We start from the raw sequence: 19,004 nt of genomic DNA, 5'->3' as shown, positions 1-19,004 counted from the left end.
TAAATAATGAAATATATTTTTTTAATATCACTGAAGCTAGCAACAATCCATAAAAATTTCACATGGTGTTACAAACGTTGATTGTTTCTTATTACTTCGTCTTGCCGACCTCATTTCTTGTTGTAGATTATTTCTAAAAAGTTGCCAATGCAATGCTGCTAGTAGCGATAGAATGTCTGCACAGTCCCACCGTTCTGAAAATATCTGATAGGCTATGCGCGATTGAAACAAGGAAGGCGAAAAGCCCGACACAACCAAAGAGCGCGAAGAAAGAGGCAAGGTAGCATAAGCAAGACCAAATGTGTGTGTGTATGTGTTGGGCCTTTATGTGGTTGATGACTGAAATGCAAGTGAATTATGATATGTGTTTGTGCAAGTGATGGAAATTAAGATTGACGGGGTTAGGTTGAAGCAAGATAGTGTTCACCTGTGACAAACTGGAGGTTAGGGATGTAGCCGATATGCGTTACCTCTACGATGTGACCAATCTCCGCGGGTGCCGACGATATTGTTGCGACGAGGTGGACGCAGCCAATGTGCGCTTTCTCTACGAAGAGATGTTAGTGTACTGCGCTCCGGCTGTGCGGGCGCTCCAACGACGAAAGATGAAATTAAAGTTTCACGGGTGCGTAAATGCGTCTCCAAATCTTTAACAATGCACCCAATGTGCGATGCCGATGCACTTGTTGCTCAACTCAAATTTGGCCGCATGCACTTCCTATATAACTCCTAGTGATTTGCAAATTTGTAACAATCCACAAATCCGAAGTTTCGAAGACGGCTAAGTGATCCACCCGGGATCAATTTTTGCTCAGGGAGCAGGAGAGAATATGCAACTTCTCGAAGCCTCTGGTTTTTATTTAAAACATTACTTAGCCGACATCTGTGTAAATTGTGCATTTATTCCAAAAGCTTTTCTATTTAAGAATGTTACCAATTTTCTCTCCGTCGCTCATTTGCAAGAACATATCCTTGAACCACTTGTTGTCTATGGTAGGATCGACGTACCCATCTTTATCGTTATGTAGGTCAATTTGGTCAATAATGGACTCGAACTCTTTCCAAACGATGTTGATCCTTTCCAATTATGCTTGTTTTCCATCAAGCTCCCTGTTTGTGCCTAACCGAAGTAGGCACTTCTAGGTCACGCCGCGCGACAAGGGGGTTATAGTGAGCGCTTTGTCGTTTGCACGGGGATGCTTTAATGGCAGGACGATCTCGTCGCGACGATGGACGGAGAGGCTATACGTGCACTGCGCTTAGGGTTGGGCTAACGGGTGTTAGCTGCTAGTTGCAATGTGTTACGAGGCCAATACTCCAGACGTAGGAAATATATATGAGTTATATTCTAGAGCGGGTCAGTGTTTTTTGATGATTGTAGCAGTTAGGGTAGTTCGCTCGGCTGACACTGCAACAATGTGCTGACCGCTTTGCGGGCCAGTGCACCATAGAGTTAGTCCGACGTTGAATCAACCGTTGACATTGAATATAATATGCTGATCAGCAATTCTAATAAGCAGTGGGTGACGCTGAGCGCTTGAGTGCCGGTCATTTTAAGCACCTTTGGTGAGAACAATAATTTAGAACAGTCCGACTTCTTATAGGTTTGAAGTTGATGAGCAGTCGCTTTTATATTGGTTGACCATTCTTTTGCAGCGGACCATTGACCATTCAGCTGCAAGGAACCGTTATATGTGGCAGTTGATTCCCGTCTGATAAGTAAGTTTCGTTTTTCATTGATTGGTCAGGCTCAGTTTTTATATGAACCATCAATGCTAAGGCAGTTAAATGAATCCGTTCTTCATTGTGGGGGATCAGATCTTCTTCTCTTTTAGATTGGTTATCTTTCACCAGAAATTCATAATTTGTTGCCCTACAAGCAGGTTTATTTATTAAAAAATATGGTCTTCGTCTTCTTGCAACACATCACTGAATTGTGTATCTGATGAGGGTTCTTTCTTGATAAAACCGGTGATTGCAAAGATAAGTTTAGTGCCTTGCGCAAGGGACTTATTAGGTCTTAGGCTAAGAAGTCTACCAGTTATTAACCGGGCATACAGGTCAACTCCTAAGGTTAGGTCAATAGGTCCAGGTTTCCTAAATTCAGGATCTCCTTAAGGCAGTCTCTTAGGAATGTTAAGATCGGTAATTACGGTTGTTCTGAAATGACTGAAGAAATTATTCCTATACTGGAGTTTCATTATCGGAGGTACATGACGATAGCTGTACAATTTCGACATAGCGGAAATTCGTTTGTTGCTGATACCGACTTTGACCAAAATAAATAGATAGCAGTTATCTTGGTCTGCGCACATCTGCATATGATAAAAAAGTCATAAACCAAATTACACCATTTGGTAGATGTAATTGCTTATTTAATATTTTTTGCTGTAGTCTGATAATAAACCATGTTGTCTATTTGTATCTAGACTAGACCTAAGAAAATGTCCTTGTAACCCCAAATTATATTTATAAACCCGGATCCATGCTCAACAAAATCAGTGCGAATTTATTCTGTACTTATTGCGCCGACTATTGCTTGTAATTGAGGCATGCAAAAAGAAAAATTTTCATTAAAACCAGATTTCGGTAGAAACCCCAAACACCCGACATTGAACAGCAACTATTGTTCAAACTGGGACACCAATTTTAGATTTGCATCATCGATCATTTTTCTTTAACGCTCAACAAGGCAACCAAAAGACTGTTAATACAACCACTTAAAGTGTGCGATCAACTTGGCGATCAAACACTGTAAGGATCTACGTTTGAAAAGGACAGGTTCTGGTCAACCAGGCGATTTTAACCAGATAAACTACTGTTTCACTGATCGATCTGTTCAAGCCAATTTACATATATATCCATATCCATATACATACATATATATCCATATCCATATGTATATGTACATCATTACAAAATACCTCTTAATTAGATTATATAGAAAAAGTAAAAATGGCATCGAACAGCATTCATTAGTTGTTGACAAAATAGTTATCCATAGGAGATCAAATTCAAAATGTCATTCGGAATTACGAAAAGGACTCCGCCGACACCACATTTTATCACCTTCGCTCTACTTAATCCAAAAACACCTGCACTCACAAAATTGACCAACTGCCTCCCACATAAAGTAGTTTCGAGCTGTACACCAGCCGATACTAGCTGTACCTATTTATACAGAAATAAGCGCGAGTTACCGCCCCAGCACATTCCCTCGACGGTCCCCCACCTAAGCCTCTACGGTTGACAAGCAGCTAGAAACCAAAGACTTTATTGGCAACTAAGTTGCCACCCAAACAAACATCGCGACAACTGCTGACTCCAAGCCCCATATACGAGTATGCATTCCGCTAGGTCAGCATATTGTATGTAAGCACTAAGCTTTGAACAAAGAATTATAAAATAATGAATTCATTCTGATTTTCAACTCGAAAACATCAACTACAATGCATTTATTTGGTCGGGCTCTACCGCGGCACAATTGTTGAAAAACCTACCTAAGATAACTCGCGCAAAGCTAGAGAGTGTGGACCTTAACAGCGACTTGTGCAAGGAGCAGTTTGAATTATTAAATCGATATTTAACTTTAATACACATTTACAATGACGTCGTGGTTACCAGTGTTTTGAGGGGCATTCATTTATTCCAACTTTTTTGCGAATTAAAAAAAAAAAAACAAAATTGCAATGCCGAAACGGAGAGATCAGCAACTGCATGCGATTATCTAAGCTTATACTTTCATGCACGCAAGGAAAATGTATAAATCCGCAAGATTTTTTTGTACATTCTTGTTGTCGGTCATCCTGCACAAATAAAAACCAATCGTGATTAACTTGAATCAAGGCACTGCAATCGTTATATCAAAATGATCAGACGTCTACCTTTCTGTTCTGGAGATATCTGGGCTCGCAAAGGTTAATTAAGACTAGTTAACGACTAAGTGCTCTGAGTGAAGCGAACTTATGCATTTGGATAGCGCGCTCACCACTGTCCGCCAGTTGGAATGATATGGTGTCGTATCCTCTACCCGTGAAGACTATTGAGCCTTGATTTCTTTCCTTGGAGCTGCTTAATTTTGCTTTAACGGGATGGTTTAAAGAGATGGGGAAATGGCGTGTGTAGTATTTTGTGGTGAGATCTGCTGAGAGGTTCGATCGAGAGCCACTCTTTGATAATTTCTTCTGCTTCGTTTCCGAGTTGCCTGTTTCGCAAAGGGTTTTGGGCTTTTCGTCCGCAGAGCTTTCCACGGGCACGGCTCACCGATAAGCCTGCGACCGCTTGGATTTCGCAAACGGTCTGGCTTAGCAGGTCGTGGGCGGATCTGAATGATCTTCACTTCTCTGAAGATTTTTTGTTCTTAGGGCAATTCCTGTTGTCCGCTATGCGCTTTACATCCGTCTTCCTACCGCGATCGCATAGAAAGCGTTTTGTAAGCTGGGCTAAAACAGAATATTGTAACTAAAATGAATTTGTCCCATCAATACCTATCGATAAAAAAAAGGGTACCACCCCCACTCTTATGCCCACAAATGGCCATGTCTGCCATTCACATACCATACTCGTATATTGAAATACCGAATAGGTGACGATATACAACATCGCTTTGCTGCTTATATATATCCATTTCCCTTTTGCTCTCTTAAGCTTAGTAAGGGGTTTCTGATAGTTGAAGCACTCGAATACAGGGTTATTGTTGAAGGCAACAAATAATTATAGTTGTTATTCAAAATATGGACTCAATGGCACTTAATCCTCACGATGCACATGCACTTTTAAAGGATTCTTGCTAGCTTGAGTGATATTAAAAAAAAATAATTCCTCTGGCCGTTACTTTGACAGTTTTTTGTTAGAGTCGTCAGGTTTTTATTAAATTTAATTCGGTTTCTATCTTCTGCGATCCCAGAGACACGTTCTTTGAATGAATACCGCGGCTTTTAAGGTTTCTGGCCCACCGGATTTATTAGGATCCCGAGATTCCTTCCAGAAAACCCCCCTGCATTGCAGGACCTTTAATTTTGATAGCTTCGTCATCATCGGCACAGTTATAAGGCGGACCTGCTTAGCGTTGACACTGCTTAGATCTTCGATGATAACCTAACCAAGCTGCGCCGTGTTCTTTAGGCTGTTAGGCTCATGTTTCGTCTTACACTTACACTTCTTAGTCTAAGCCAGCTACCGGCACTTCTTCCTTTTGGTTGCAGACTCCTTGCACTCACCGCCCTACCATATTAATACTGTTCAGAAAGATACGTTATTTACTACGCCCCGCAGATTTGAGGAGTTTGACATTACGATTATGTCATATAATTTTCCGGTAGCAGACTAAGTTAAATATGTTGAAGATAGTTATTAATAACAAGGAAAGTCTTTAGCCGATGGAACATACTACATCGTGAATACGACTTTAAGATTGACTTCGATTACCTAGTCTTAGAAAGACTCCCAGCGTTATATAGTGGTCCACAACCTGCAAAGAGAAAACGGTGTCTACCTATCGCGAGCCTTCCACGACTTACTAAAACATTCTTAACAAAGGTTGCAGCCTTTGTAATTTTCGACCAATCGCTTATTTTATAAGATTGTGTCTAGTTTCTCTCGGTACTTTTCAAATGAAGAAGAAGAAGAATGCATCTGTACGATTTCAACTTATCTAAATATCCTAGTACGAAAAGAAATCTCCGAAAAACCAGACTTTGGTAGAAATCGTATACCGACCACACACAGACATTACATTTGCTTGTTACTTTGAACCTTTTATTTTTTTAAACCCTTGCAGAGGGTATAATTTCAGTCAGAAGTTTACAATGCAGTGAAGGAGACGTTTCCTACCCCATAAAGTATATATATTCTTGATCGGCATTACTAGACGAGTCGATCTAGCGACGTCCGTCTCTAAGTTTTAAAGCTATTGGGCTGAATCTTTCCCAAAAAGTTTGCTCTCTTTTGCAGGTATTACCTAAGTCGGAACCAGTCGGGTCGGACATAAGAATAATCGGAAAGAAAATTTAAAAAAAAATTATATTTTTTCGCACCCAAGGGTGCTCAACATGACCAGTACCCAACAAATGAGAATTGCTGATCAACCTATTATATTCAATGTCAACGGTTGAGTCAACGTCTCACTAACCCGACGGCGCACTGACCCACAAAAGCGGTCAGCACATTGTTGCAGTGTCAGCCGAGCCAACTGCGCTAACTGCTAGCATCATCGAAAACCACGAACATACTCTAGAAAATAACTCATGTCAGTAAACTACCGTGTTATAAGCAGTATATAAGCAAGTACCAACTTAAGAATAAATCAGTTATCGACGCACTCATAACTCCGCGGTTCTACTTCCTACCTCTGGGAATAGGCCTCGTAAGGCATCGCAAACTAGCAGCTAACCTCCGGTAGCTCATACCTCAGCGCAGTGCCCGCATCGGCTCTCCGTCCATCATGCCAGCGACAAGGCGCTCACTATTACCCCCTTGTCACGCGGCGTGTCTAAAAATGCCTACTTCCACTATATCTCTCCTTTAGGCAAGCGCGGGTAACCTTGAATGCCATCAGCAGGATAGTTGTAGTTCAACCGTTAGGTATGATAAAATCAAAACATTTTACTTTGCTTTGCGCAGGCTCCCTTGAATCTCTACGCTTAATCTTAACTATGTAGCTATAAAAGTTTTCACGATTTCAGGGTTATTATAGATAGATAATCAAACAGTCAGTAGGACATGGCTAGACTGACTAGGCTTGGAATCCTTATCAAGAAATTATATACTTTATAGGGTAAATAACGAATAAAGGGTATAAAGACAAAAAGGATACTTCTTATTTTTGTGGTACGTGGCCTAAAATTACTTTGATTGGCGAAATTAAATTTGAAATGGCAAGCTTGTTAATTTAGCAAAAACTAAGGGGCCTCGTTATTCTGAAAAATTTATAGTGCTGTAAACTTTTTGCCTGTAAATTTTACTTGCGCGGATTTTCAGACCTTTTACTGCCTTCTAGCGTCTTGCACCTTAGTGCAAATCAGCTCAAAAAATCATTTAGTGAAACTTTGTTTAAAAGAGCTCTATTTGCCGCACAGTTTGGATTTGGTGTAGGCGTTAAAGTGGGCGGGCACCGTGATGAAACAAACTTTCGCTTCGCAGAAATCTGTTAAATTGGGATGCCTAACCACTGTGTTGCAGCTTTTATAGTTTCTGAGAACACAGCGTTCATACAGACAGACGGAAAGGGAAAGATGGATCCGGCTAATGGTCTTGATGAAGAACTTTCCATATTTTCCGACGAATTTAGTATACCCATTTATTTTACGAGTAATTGGAGTCGGAGTCGTTAACCAGCAAACCATTTTTGCTCATTAATCAAATGTACTTTTTTTTTACCATTTTGGACGAGTTATCTATCGATGTGAAATAAAATTGTACACTACGATTAACAGTTAAAAATGTTCTTTAATTTTATACACACTTAAAGATTATTCAGATCTATGAACTCGTTTTTATAAGACGAAGTACCAGTCTTACATATTAATTTCTAAGCGAAACCATTGTTTAAATACATTTATTATTGACTTGTGCTATTCTTTTATTGTATTATACATTTAAGCTTACCTTTTTATATATATTAATATTTTTATAAGGATTTACAGCTATAAGTATTGACCCAGTATAAGTCTATAATTGTACAATGTAGGAGAACCAAACGAAATTAATAGAATGTATCCATTTACTTTAAATTTTGTACTTCTAGTAGTGAACGCTTTTGAAAGCCAGCTAAAAAATGTGAATCAAATTGTTTATGATGTTTAAACATGTTTGTAATAATACATTTCAAGTACGCTCGTTGGAATCATATAAAAATAATCTGTTGTAAGACTTAAAACCGAAACCAGTTATAAATTTACCTTGATTGAAGAGCCGTTCAATAAGATATATATGCTACTTTTATAGGAAAAAATAAATATTTGACAATGTGATGGATAAAGGTCTTTACTTATTTTATTAATATTAAATATATAATTATTACTGAAACTTATTTTTTTTATTCGTTCGTTTTTCAATAACTCTTTTAGTGGAAACATGGTCAGATTACATTGAGACTTCACCAAACACTCCAATGTGACAGTACATTTTTAAAAATTTGTTGGTAAAATTCAAGTTGTTTTTTGTCTATTTACTAATACTGTTATTTATAATTCTTATCTTCGCTGGCCGCCTCACGGTGATATACAGAGAGATTAAAGAGATTTGCGAAGCTTGTTCTTTAGAGCAATACATCCGCCAATTCTTTCCACGTCCTGCCGAAAGACAAATATCGAATGATATTCGTTCACGACTAGAGTTGTTTCAGTACTCAAAGGCTGTGCTGCAAAGAACCATCCCAGGCGTTTTTGTCCACGTTTTCTATTAAGACAGTAAACGATCGACTATCCTGTATCAATTACAGGATTGCACAAGCGTTCGCTAAAAAGAATTTTGACTCCCTTTGGTCCCCCAAGGTCAGTGTCCGCCTCAATTTCACATAGAATAGCATCCATCTCAAAGCAAGTTTTGAACGCGCATGCGAGAATTTCCGCGCCAAAGCTGATTTAAAAGTTCCTTTTCGTATATATAGGACGTTTATATAACGACATACTATTTCTGCCTCTTGCATCAAACCTTGACCTGCCCCTTATCCAATTCTCTTTCTCTTCTATCTCTCTCTTTCTCTCTCTCTTGTAGGGCGCTGGTCTTTTATATTGTCAACTTTTAAATTTTAACCACAATTTGAAAATTCCGCCAGGACTTGAAGTTTCTGCCAAATATTAAAATGGCAGAGCAAAGTTCAAAAAATTTCCCAATTTCCAACACTAAAAAGATTCGTTTGATAGGTATTCCTAAGCAACTCTGGTCCCACTATTTTCGATAGCCAAGCCTTGCTGACTGGCACATCTCGATTTTTCGCTCTTTTTCGTTTTGAACTTTGGCCGCGTGAGGATCGTTCTCGCTTGAACATAGTTTCATCAGTGTTTAAACACATCCTCAGCCTTTTTGAAGGTTTTCTTTCACCAGAAGGTTGCCGTTGAATAAATAAAGAATTCTTGAAAATCGAGGTACTCCTTCTCTTGGCTCCAGTTTTCCTGGAAAAAGTCTCTAAAGCGCATCAACGTGATCATCAGCGTCGAAGAAACTTCTCAGAAGTCGAGATACTCCTTCTCGTGGATTCAGTTTTCCTGGAAAAGGTCAAAAAAGCGCACCATCGGGATCGTCGGCAGTTTCATCAGCTTTTCTCAGTGCACCCTGTATCACAAATACATACACACAACAGTGCAGCCCTCTGCTGAAAGTGCACAAGTGGGCAGGCCCACGCCTGTAATTCTAGTTAAAGCAACATAATTTTAATTTAAAATCCTTAAATTCCTATAAACTTAAAATTAAATTAAACAACTAAATTTAAAGTAAATTCCAATTAGCAGTAAAGTAATTTAAATTATCCCAAATACTAGTGTAATCAACTAATTTGTAATGCAGTAAGCAATCTCATAATGAGAGCAAGTGTTTGAGCCCCTGAAAGTGTTTTTCTCAATTTTATCTACATTCAATTGAAATGCAGTTTTACAATTTATAAAGAAAATAGCAGCCAATAATACAACAAATTGAAAGCGCTTTCAACGTTGGATATGGTGGGTAAGTGATCGGCTCCGATCGTCATGCTACATATTTTGATTGACTCTTTATAATAATATTCCCATTTCTTAATATTATAAAAGAAATTCCCTTTCGATTAAATACTTGCTCAGTAAAATTTAATAATCAAAATTAATGTTTAAATTTGGATAGCTCTTATTTGATTCGATATGACTTTAGCATACAACTTTATATGATACCCAACTTTGCAACTTTAATGATCATTATTACTTTTATATATATTAAACCTATTATAAACATGAATTGCTAAATTTATTTACTAATGAAAGATTGCGTCAATGAAGATGGTTAGGAGTTAGGCGTGCGTCAAAGGGATCACCAACCTCTGCCAGGCTATGCGGCTGCGGTGATCATGGTAGGGTGGGCAATGTCAGCGGCAAATAACACCATCGCTGCTGACACCGACACACGCACATCAGCCATCTAGGCAGCACCATTCTTTTCAGGTATTCCCTTCCTCTTTATTCCACTATCAATTAACCAATTTTACCTCAAAGTCAGTTCGCACGCGAATTAAAATAGGATATTGTATATACATATGCGAGCAAGTAGCACTTTGGATTAAATTGGAAACCCACCCCCTTTACCGACGAAGAAAAGAGCCGGAACCAGCGCGTGCCCCACTTGAAGCTACATCCACCATATTTCGCAGCTGCTAGAATTATCGTGATATGCTACACTCTCTCTCCCTCTCTAGTTAAGTTAAACTTAAGCAGTATATATTTCAAAGTGATACAATAAATTCACTCACGTCGCGCTACAATCCAAAATTTTAAGCGATTTTTTTCTTCTAATTAATTTCCCGGATATTTTACAATTTTAACGATTAGGCCACCTCCGCCCTAACAGATACTGGCCAGCCATAAAAAAAATGTTGACATGTTTTTCACCAGTTATGGTGGTCATCCTTCTTATATTTTAAAGTTATTTGACTGTTTGCGCTTATTGATAATAATGACTTCGGGACGATTAACGAGTTTGGAAAACAATAATGGAGAAAGAGAGAGGTTGAAGACCAAGAAAGGAGAGAGAATGGAGAATTCGCTGGCATTCACTCGGGATCTCACGGGATTCTGCTGGGCCTTGGACTCTGCCGTGGGCTATGGACCAGGGAAGGAAGTGCCACACCGGACGGCAGCTTTATGCAGGACTTCGGTTGGAAGCTGCGGATAAAGGTCAAACTGGAGTTGGACCCGCATTTGAGAGATTCTCGGAGACCCTATATAAAGCCGCAGGGCGCTGGCAAGGGCATCAGTAGATCACGAGGAGTCAAACCATCAAGTTCAGTCAAGATATCAAAGTGAACAAACATTCAACCAAATAAACTACAAAGGAACCAAAAAAGTCGAGTCGTCGGAAGTAGGCGCCGTGGGAGTCTACAATGATAAAGTTCGCTACGTCGAATCAACCAGAAGGGAGAACGGCCGATCAGTACGATCTTGAGTGGAGTTTTCCAGGAGAGCATACGATTTCATCTCGGGAAGTCCTGGAACGGAGAATATCCGGAATATCCGGAGTGTAGAACCCCCGTAGACTCCAAGTTTACCCGGAGTAGATAAACCCAGCCTCTACCAACCCCATTCAAATTCTTACTACAGGTACCACCATTCTTCTATTTAAATTTTTAGTAAAGGTTCCTTGGGCCAGACTGATGGTTTACCCCGGCCAGAGAACTAAGAGACACCGCCTTGACTGTCTGAGCAGAAACCCCAGTTGAACCATCCGGGACAGAGCAAAGGACAGGCGGTCGCGGGTCAAAAGGAGTAATCCTGGAAAGCGCGACATTCTGAGTAGCTGTCGCCGAGACAACGCCCCAGGGATGAGCAGCGATCAAGGCTCTTCACAGGTTCGCCACAAGACTGGAGCACAAAGTCAACGAGGCGAGAGTACACACACTGAGCTACTGGGGGATAACTTTTACATAAATTTGGTGAGACGAACACACAATCTACTGAGCTAGCCGCATGAATCTCATAGCGATCTGACCACAAAAATCAGTTTGTTACATCTGACGCCCAAAACGTGATTGTCCAGCAGCCCAGCAGTCGCCCTAAAAGACATGAGAAAGGCATTGTCGGAGAAACGGAAAATAACCCACTCGTCGACAAACCACGACAGAGCCGTTCCAAGCATCACGCTAAAGAACGCTGAAGAGGACAACCGAGTGGCAAGCCTTAGCATTGAAAATTTACAAAAAGAGGCCCACAGGGGAGAGTCAAGCCAGGACAGGAAAAGAACAGCTATGAGACCCTCGAAACCGAGTCAGTCAGACTATGCAAGGGTCGGTAAACAGGTCCGCGAATGGTCGATCATGTTCGACGAGGCAAAAAAACCATTCCAGTTCCCGGAGCAAGTAGAATGGTCCGCCAACACATACGGCTTATATATGGACATAATTCTGTGAGCGGTGCCGGAATTGCTAAAGGGATAGACTTTAATGTGGTTAATCGCCATTAACAAACAATGCAACACCTGGGCGGAGTTTAATATAACTTCGAAGGGGATCTTCTTAAGGGCGTACAAGTGTCAGACGAGAACAAGGAAATCAAGAAATAACGAAGAGCAATCACGCAGAAGAACATGCAAGTCACAAGCAGAAGATGCGAAAAGATAGGCAACCAAGAGACACAGGGAAATGACCTACGACATCGAGTCCCGCGGTGCAGCAGGCATTTGGTGCACCACGCGGTGGCCAAGGGACACCACTCCAACAGCAACAGATGCAGCCAACGAATACTGTGTGGAGGCCATCAAGCACAAAACAAAGGCCTTCTGAAACGTCACATATCATACACCCCCAGGAGGCCTCCCGAAAGTGTAGCGGTCCGGGCACTGGGCTCGTGGATGTCGTAACCAACGCCTGTTGTTCTGCTGGTGTGCTGGCAACGAAGTGATAATACCAGCTAGGATCTGACACAATGCATGGCTTCAGGAAAGGCTATCGGTGGAAAAAAATCGAAGATGACGAAACGGCGAGGTTCCTGAAGGTAGAGCTATCAAGTTTTTAAACCATGACGGGAACGTCGAACATGGCAGAGCATCAAATCACGATGAAGGACGACAAATCAATAAAACAGCGGTATTACCCCAAGAATCCGAAAGTTCAAGGGGAGTTTAATGCGATGGTGGACGAGCTTTACCAATTGGGATACATTGAGCACCAGGTACTCCAAGGAATCTACAAGAATACTACAAGGTACTACGAGGTAACCATATAAAAGGAACACGTCAAGGATAACAGAAGAACACCAAGAACACAGAGGGGGAACCAAGGCGTCAAATGTCTCGCTTGGGACTGACACGAAACGCGCATCAGAAGTCTGTCGAAGAAACGCGGAAGACTGCACAGATAACTTTACCGTAATGTCTACAAGCAAGGCTAGACGAAGGCAACGCACTGAACCTTACTACTAGCTGGTCGTCTAGCAGGTTCTTTATTCGGCTTTGCACAAGCTGCTCTTCCCGGCACTGGCGGATTGAGCATTGGAGGAGTGTACAGCCCAAGGAGAAGCCACCACGGCGGCATGATGACAAACGGCTGCATTGCACCTATATCAGTCTGCGGAGGAGCTGCATGCCTGCCAGATGCTGTCCGCTGTCGAAGTACCCGCCTTCTGCCGCAGCGTTAGTATGGTCATGGAGCAGAAGCGGGCCGGAGTAAGCGATACACATTGAACACCAGACGAAGGAGCTAAGAAGAGGAGAGAGAAAGTATAAAATTTGTTACTTACCCATTAAAGTTGCAGAATGCAAAATCACCATAAACCAGTCAAGAGAGCGCCTCGAAAGGCGGTCTATTGTCCGATCGATGAGTACAAGTAAATTGAAATATCTGTTAAAGTAAACATCGCGGCAAGGAACTGGCAACGCCGCCCGGTATGAAGAGCGTCGAGGGAACGTCGACGGAGCAACGGGGGAGCACCGAGGGAATCAGAAGGAGCATGGCAAGGACTCAAAGGCTAGAACATGCAAGAAAACGCCAGAGCGTTGGAACGAGGGTTTTTTAAATGTTTCCCGAAGTAAAAAGTGAAAGTGAGTTGAACAACTCCACACAAATCCCAGCAGCAATAACAGCAAGTAGCCGGCCGCTTACCAGGTAAGCGGCGAATTACGATAAACGCCAAAAAGCGGTTGGAGCAGAAGAGAGTTTATATGTCAAGTTGAAGAGGAAGATAGTTTGGACGGGAATCAGCGGGAGATTTGACTGTGCCGGAAACTTTGGACAACGAGAGAAAGTGCCACATTTCAGCAGCGGAGCGGCACACACATGCGTCACGGTAACCAGCGGGACGTCAGCATAAGGCAGAACTTGAAAGCGGTGCCTAAAGGACAAGTGGGTTAAGCTGGAGCCATGGACTTTGGACCCGGAGTGGAGAGATTCGGTTCGGATAACAGTTTCCTATAAAAAGCCGCAGAGCTCTGGCAAGAGGATCAGTGGATCACAGGCAGTCGAGACAAGCAGTCGATCATGGTCAGTCGATCAGATCAGAGTCACACCACCAAGATCAGTCAAGATTTCAAAAGTGCACAGTGCACAGTGCACAAGGAAACGGACTAACTTTAATAAGGAACAGCAAGATCGAAACTTAATGATAAAAGGCTGCTTAGAATTTTAGGGAAAGAATTTTTGTTATAATGTAATGTTTTTCATATATGTCAAAGAAGGTTATATGTCAAAAAGCACCAAAGCTATAATTTGTTATATATTATTTTACCACCAATTTTCATATTGTTCCTATGACAGTTATGTGATATAGTCTTCCGATTTTGATAAAATTTAATTCGAAATTCAGAACTAATTAAAAAATGTTATTTCCAAGCTTAGAAAGTTATGTTAGAACACACCAAAGATATAATTTTTTCATATTATTTTACCACTAATTTTCCGATTGTTCCTATGGGAGCTATATGAAATAGTCGTCCGATTTTGATAAAATGTAATTCGAAATTCAGAACTAATTAAAAAATGTTATTCTAAGCAAAGAAGGTTATATGTCAAAAAGCACCAAAGCTTTAATTCGTTATATATTAATTTTCCACCAATTTTCCGATTGATCCTATGACAGCTATATGATATAGTCATCCGATTTTGATAAAATTTAATTCGAAATTCAGAACTTATGTTATTTCCAAGCTTAGAAGGTTATATGTTAAAAAACACCGAAGATATAATTTTTTAGTTTTATTCCCGATAGTTAATATGGGAGCTATAAGATATAGTTGTCCGCTCCGGCTGGTCCGGACCTATATATTACCTGCAATAGAAAGAAGACAGACAATAGAAGACGACAGTTTCAAAACTGAGAGACTAGTTTGCTTAGGACATAGATAGATCGACTCGTCTAGTGACGCTGATCAATAATATAAAATGAAATGCCACAAGATTATCTTTCGAATAAAAAAAATTCATGTCAATCGAATAATCCATCGTTGTTTTATTGCAACTAAAAGTTCTATACCTCTAAAAAAAAAACACCCGTTATATAACCTCTTAAGCTTGGAAATAAAATGTTCTATAAGTTTTGAATTTCGAATTAAATTTGATCAAAATCGAACGACTATATCAAATTACTGCCATCCAAACGATCAGAAAATTGGTGGGAAAATAAAAAAAATAATAATTTCTTTGACCCAAATTTACTTTTGATAACTTTCAAACGATCATTTTTTTATGTGTTAAAAGTTGAGTAATTTCCAGAACTATACAGCTTAAATTTTAAACTTATTAGAGCAATCGGGAAAAAAGACAAAAAAAATTGGAATAAAAAAACTAAAAAATAGCTTTTAAAATACCTTTCTAAGGACATGTATCTCAAAGTAGTAGCTTTAGTAGTTCTGAATTAAAGAGTGTATAAATTTGAGCTATTTATAGCTGTTTTCCCGATAGACTAGCGAGTTTTTAAAAAGTCGTGAACATAGTTTCATTTTGAAGTCTCCAAAAATCTTGTTTTGCGTAGTACTTTTAAACGAACCATCCGCTTTGGACATTTGAGGTGTCTTTCGACGCGTATTTTAAGTGAGAACACAACTAGGTTAATAGCGGGGGGTAATTATGAAGACCGGTCCCAACAGCTCAAATTTCCAAATTTTAGCTTTTTCACTTTCACCACTCTTTCTCCCAAACCAATTGATTGTCTAAAAGTCTTTGTTTGCAATCCTTTTAGTTCTTTCAATATCTTGCGATTGATGTATTACTCCTAACCACCGGACGATTACTGTAGATTTTAATTTTTCGTATATATGCACATATTAGTCTCCTTCCAACACCCTCCTAGTAACCTTCGTTACTACGTGCACTGCCGTTCATAGCGATATTATAATATTAATTAATTATGCTATAGTTTTTTCGGTCTTCTATTAAAATTAGACAAAAATGTATAAAAACAATAATTTAAATATGCTTTCGAATTTTTTATAGCATAAAAATATAAAAAAATTGTCAACACTTCTTATCAAATAATTAATCCTTTTCATTTTTTTTTTTTTAAGGAGCCTGTGTGTGGAAGGAACTTGCACTATTTTGGCGAGGTAGCTTTTTCTCGTTTTCATGCTTTTTATATCTAACTAAAATTGGATGTTTTTTATTGAACTATTTCTCCTATCTAATGCAACGCGTTTAATGAGACATCTTAATCATGTAATCTCAAACTATTCAAACTCTGCACTCTTTACATTATTAACTAATGATCTGCCTCTAGTTCTAACAAAGTCAAGTGTATTTTTTTACGCTGATGATGTTAAACTGTGCCAGTAAATGAGCCAGCACTGAGCCTCACTTTACAATCTGATTATGATGCATTTGAAACTTTGAGCAACGATCAAAAATGTAGTGACTTAATTTCGTGTAAGCACCTGTTACACCGACTAAATAAAAAATACATAAATAAATATATGTATTAATTTTCCGACAACCATACTACAATGGTAAACAAAGTCGGGGGTGTGCTTGTATGTATATATCAAAATATATCAAAAGGTGGTCGAAGACATTATTCGACCAATTCTGGAATACTGCGATCACTTGTGGAGTACACAATACGGGACCAACAGAAGGAGAATATATGTTTTATCTTATCTTTCCGAAAAGAAGTCCCGTTCAAATTATCATTCACTAAATACACAAATCTTGAACTTTTGTTTACATCCGCCGTATACGGTATGAAAAAGATTTCAGTGTTAAATCCTTACGTCATTCAAATCTTTATGCAAAGATTACTATGTCTAAGCCTATTCCAGTATTACCTCGAGTGTGCCACGAAGACACAGTTTTATTCCAGTTCCCAACCCAGTTCCAAGGACACTTTTGGTTGTGACATTAATCTTTCTACTAAAGAATTACCTTATTACTTTGAAAGTGGACAGTGTTTTCAGTGTGTGAGTGTGAGTGTTTTGTCGTCCATATGATATTCTGCTACGGATGTGATCAATACGACAGATCAAAGCTGTAGAAAATGTAGTCCAGATTCTTCAAAAATACCAAGGACGCACATCAGAAAAAAGGGGCAAGTAACGACCTTAAGAGTCATCAGAGCGCCTGAATCAACTAGGCAACTTTTTATACTAACTTACCCATAATTAAAAATTTTTTGATTCCAGAAGGAGGAAAAAGCGTTAAAAATAATTATATTGCTTTTTCATAGCTATGTAAGTCTAAAAGAAATTTACGAGTCTATTTAAAGGCATATCACTTGACGTAGGTCCAGATTTGCTGGTAATCCTATTTTACGGGATAATGGAGCTTCGGTCAACTGTATAGGAAGCTGTTTTGCGTTTCTGAGTACTCTAGTTGTTGTGTATGCATTAATAAAATTAAACAGTTCAGGATATAGAGGCAAAAATCTCTAATTAAGTCAAAAAAGAAAAGGAATGCTTTTCAACGAATTAAGCAGTCCAGAAATTTTGACGCTTTTATCGAGGGGCAGGTAGATCTTAGCTTCAGAAAGCTGAGCGTGCCACAAAAATCAATAGAGCCGATGAAACGACTTGAAATCCAAGATCCCTATAATGATCTAATCCATGCTCGTGGGAAAATAAAAACAATAGAAACAAAATGGTTTCTGATGTTAAAAACTCTATTTATTTATGTGACACAGTACAGCTACTAAACTATGCAACCACCTCAAAAGCTGCAATGCCACACACATGAACCACACCGTTTTATTCAACAATAGTTTGCCTAAATTTAGGACTCTATCCCCTCAGTAAGTCTGAATATGCAGGCTTATTCGTGGTACTATATACCACGAGTTCCATCTTTAATCCTGTGCTCAAATTCTTTGTTAAACTTATAAGAAATTAAAGGAAGCGAAATTATTTACTATGCCGGAAACCATACGAAAAGATAGTGGCAAAACATATGCGAAAGAAGGATTCCTTGATGAATTCTTAATTACTTCCGTCTTTTCCATGACTTAATTTATAGTGCAAATATGGCAATTCGTTTCTTAACACATTACAACGCCAGACAGACTGTTGTTGTATCTGCATTAATAAAATGTAACAAGTCAGGAGATGAATGCAAAAATCTCTTGTTGTTTCAAAAAAGAAAAGGAATGCTTTTTAACGGTTTTAGCAGTCCAGAAATTTTGGCGCTTTTGTCGGGGCAGGTAGATCTTAGTTTCGGAGAGCTGAGCATGCCAAAAGAACCAATAGACCCGATTACACGACTTGAAAGTCAAGATCACTACAATGATCTAATCCACGCTCGTGGGAAATTCAAAACAATAAAAAGAATATGGTTTCTGATGTTAAAAACTTTATTAATTTATGTGACACTATACAGCTACTAAACTATGCAACCACCTTAAAATCTGCAATGCCACACACATGAACCACACCGTTTTATTCAAAAATAGTTTGTTTAAATTTAGGACCCTCCCATCAGTAAGTCTGAATATGCAAGCTTATTCGTGGTACTATATACCAAGAGTTCCATCTTTATCCAGTAAAGCTTTTAGTGCCGAAATCTGACATTTAAAAGTAATCATGTAATCTTTTTAGGTGTATCTCAAGCTATTCAAACTCTGCACTCTTTACATTATTCACTAATTATCTGCCTCTAGTCCTAAGAAAGTCAAGTGTATTTTTTACAATGATGATGTTAAGCTGTGCAAGCAAATGAGCCAGCATTGAGCCTCAATTTACAATCTGACACCTCAAAAGCTGCAATGCCACACACATGAACCACAGCGTTTTATTCAACAAGAGTGTGCTTAAATGTAGGAACCTATCCCATCAGTAAGTCTGAATATGCAGGCTTATTCGTGGTACTATATACCACGAGATCCATCTTTAATCCTGTGCTCTAGATCTGTGCTGAACTT

General features: G+C 39.3%; 1 protein-coding gene across 9 annotated transcripts in view; it reads right to left on the bottom strand.

Moving 5' to 3' along the window:
* The window catches only part of LOC108029318 (unconventional myosin-VIIa), a 792,260-nt gene that overhangs the window by 594,374 nt on the left and 178,882 nt on the right, over nucleotides 1–19,004 (bottom strand). For all 9 annotated transcript variants that reach the window (XM_050890354.1, XM_050890355.1, XM_050890361.1 and 6 more), the window contains exon 3: nucleotides 7,606–7,668. In XM_050890354.1, the coding sequence (XP_050746311.1) occupies nucleotides 7,606–7,668 (63 nt within the window). The remainder of the gene's footprint in view (nucleotides 1–7,605; nucleotides 7,669–19,004) is intronic.

The sequence above is a fragment of the Drosophila biarmipes genome, unplaced genomic scaffold, assembly GCF_025231255.1.
Source record: "Drosophila biarmipes strain raj3 unplaced genomic scaffold, RU_DBia_V1.1 ptg000022l, whole genome shotgun sequence".
NCBI classification, from domain to species: Eukaryota; Metazoa; Arthropoda; class Insecta; order Diptera; family Drosophilidae; genus Drosophila; species Drosophila biarmipes.
The sequence above is the reverse complement of the archived record's forward strand: the minus strand, read 5'-3'. Positions and strand labels throughout refer to the sequence as shown.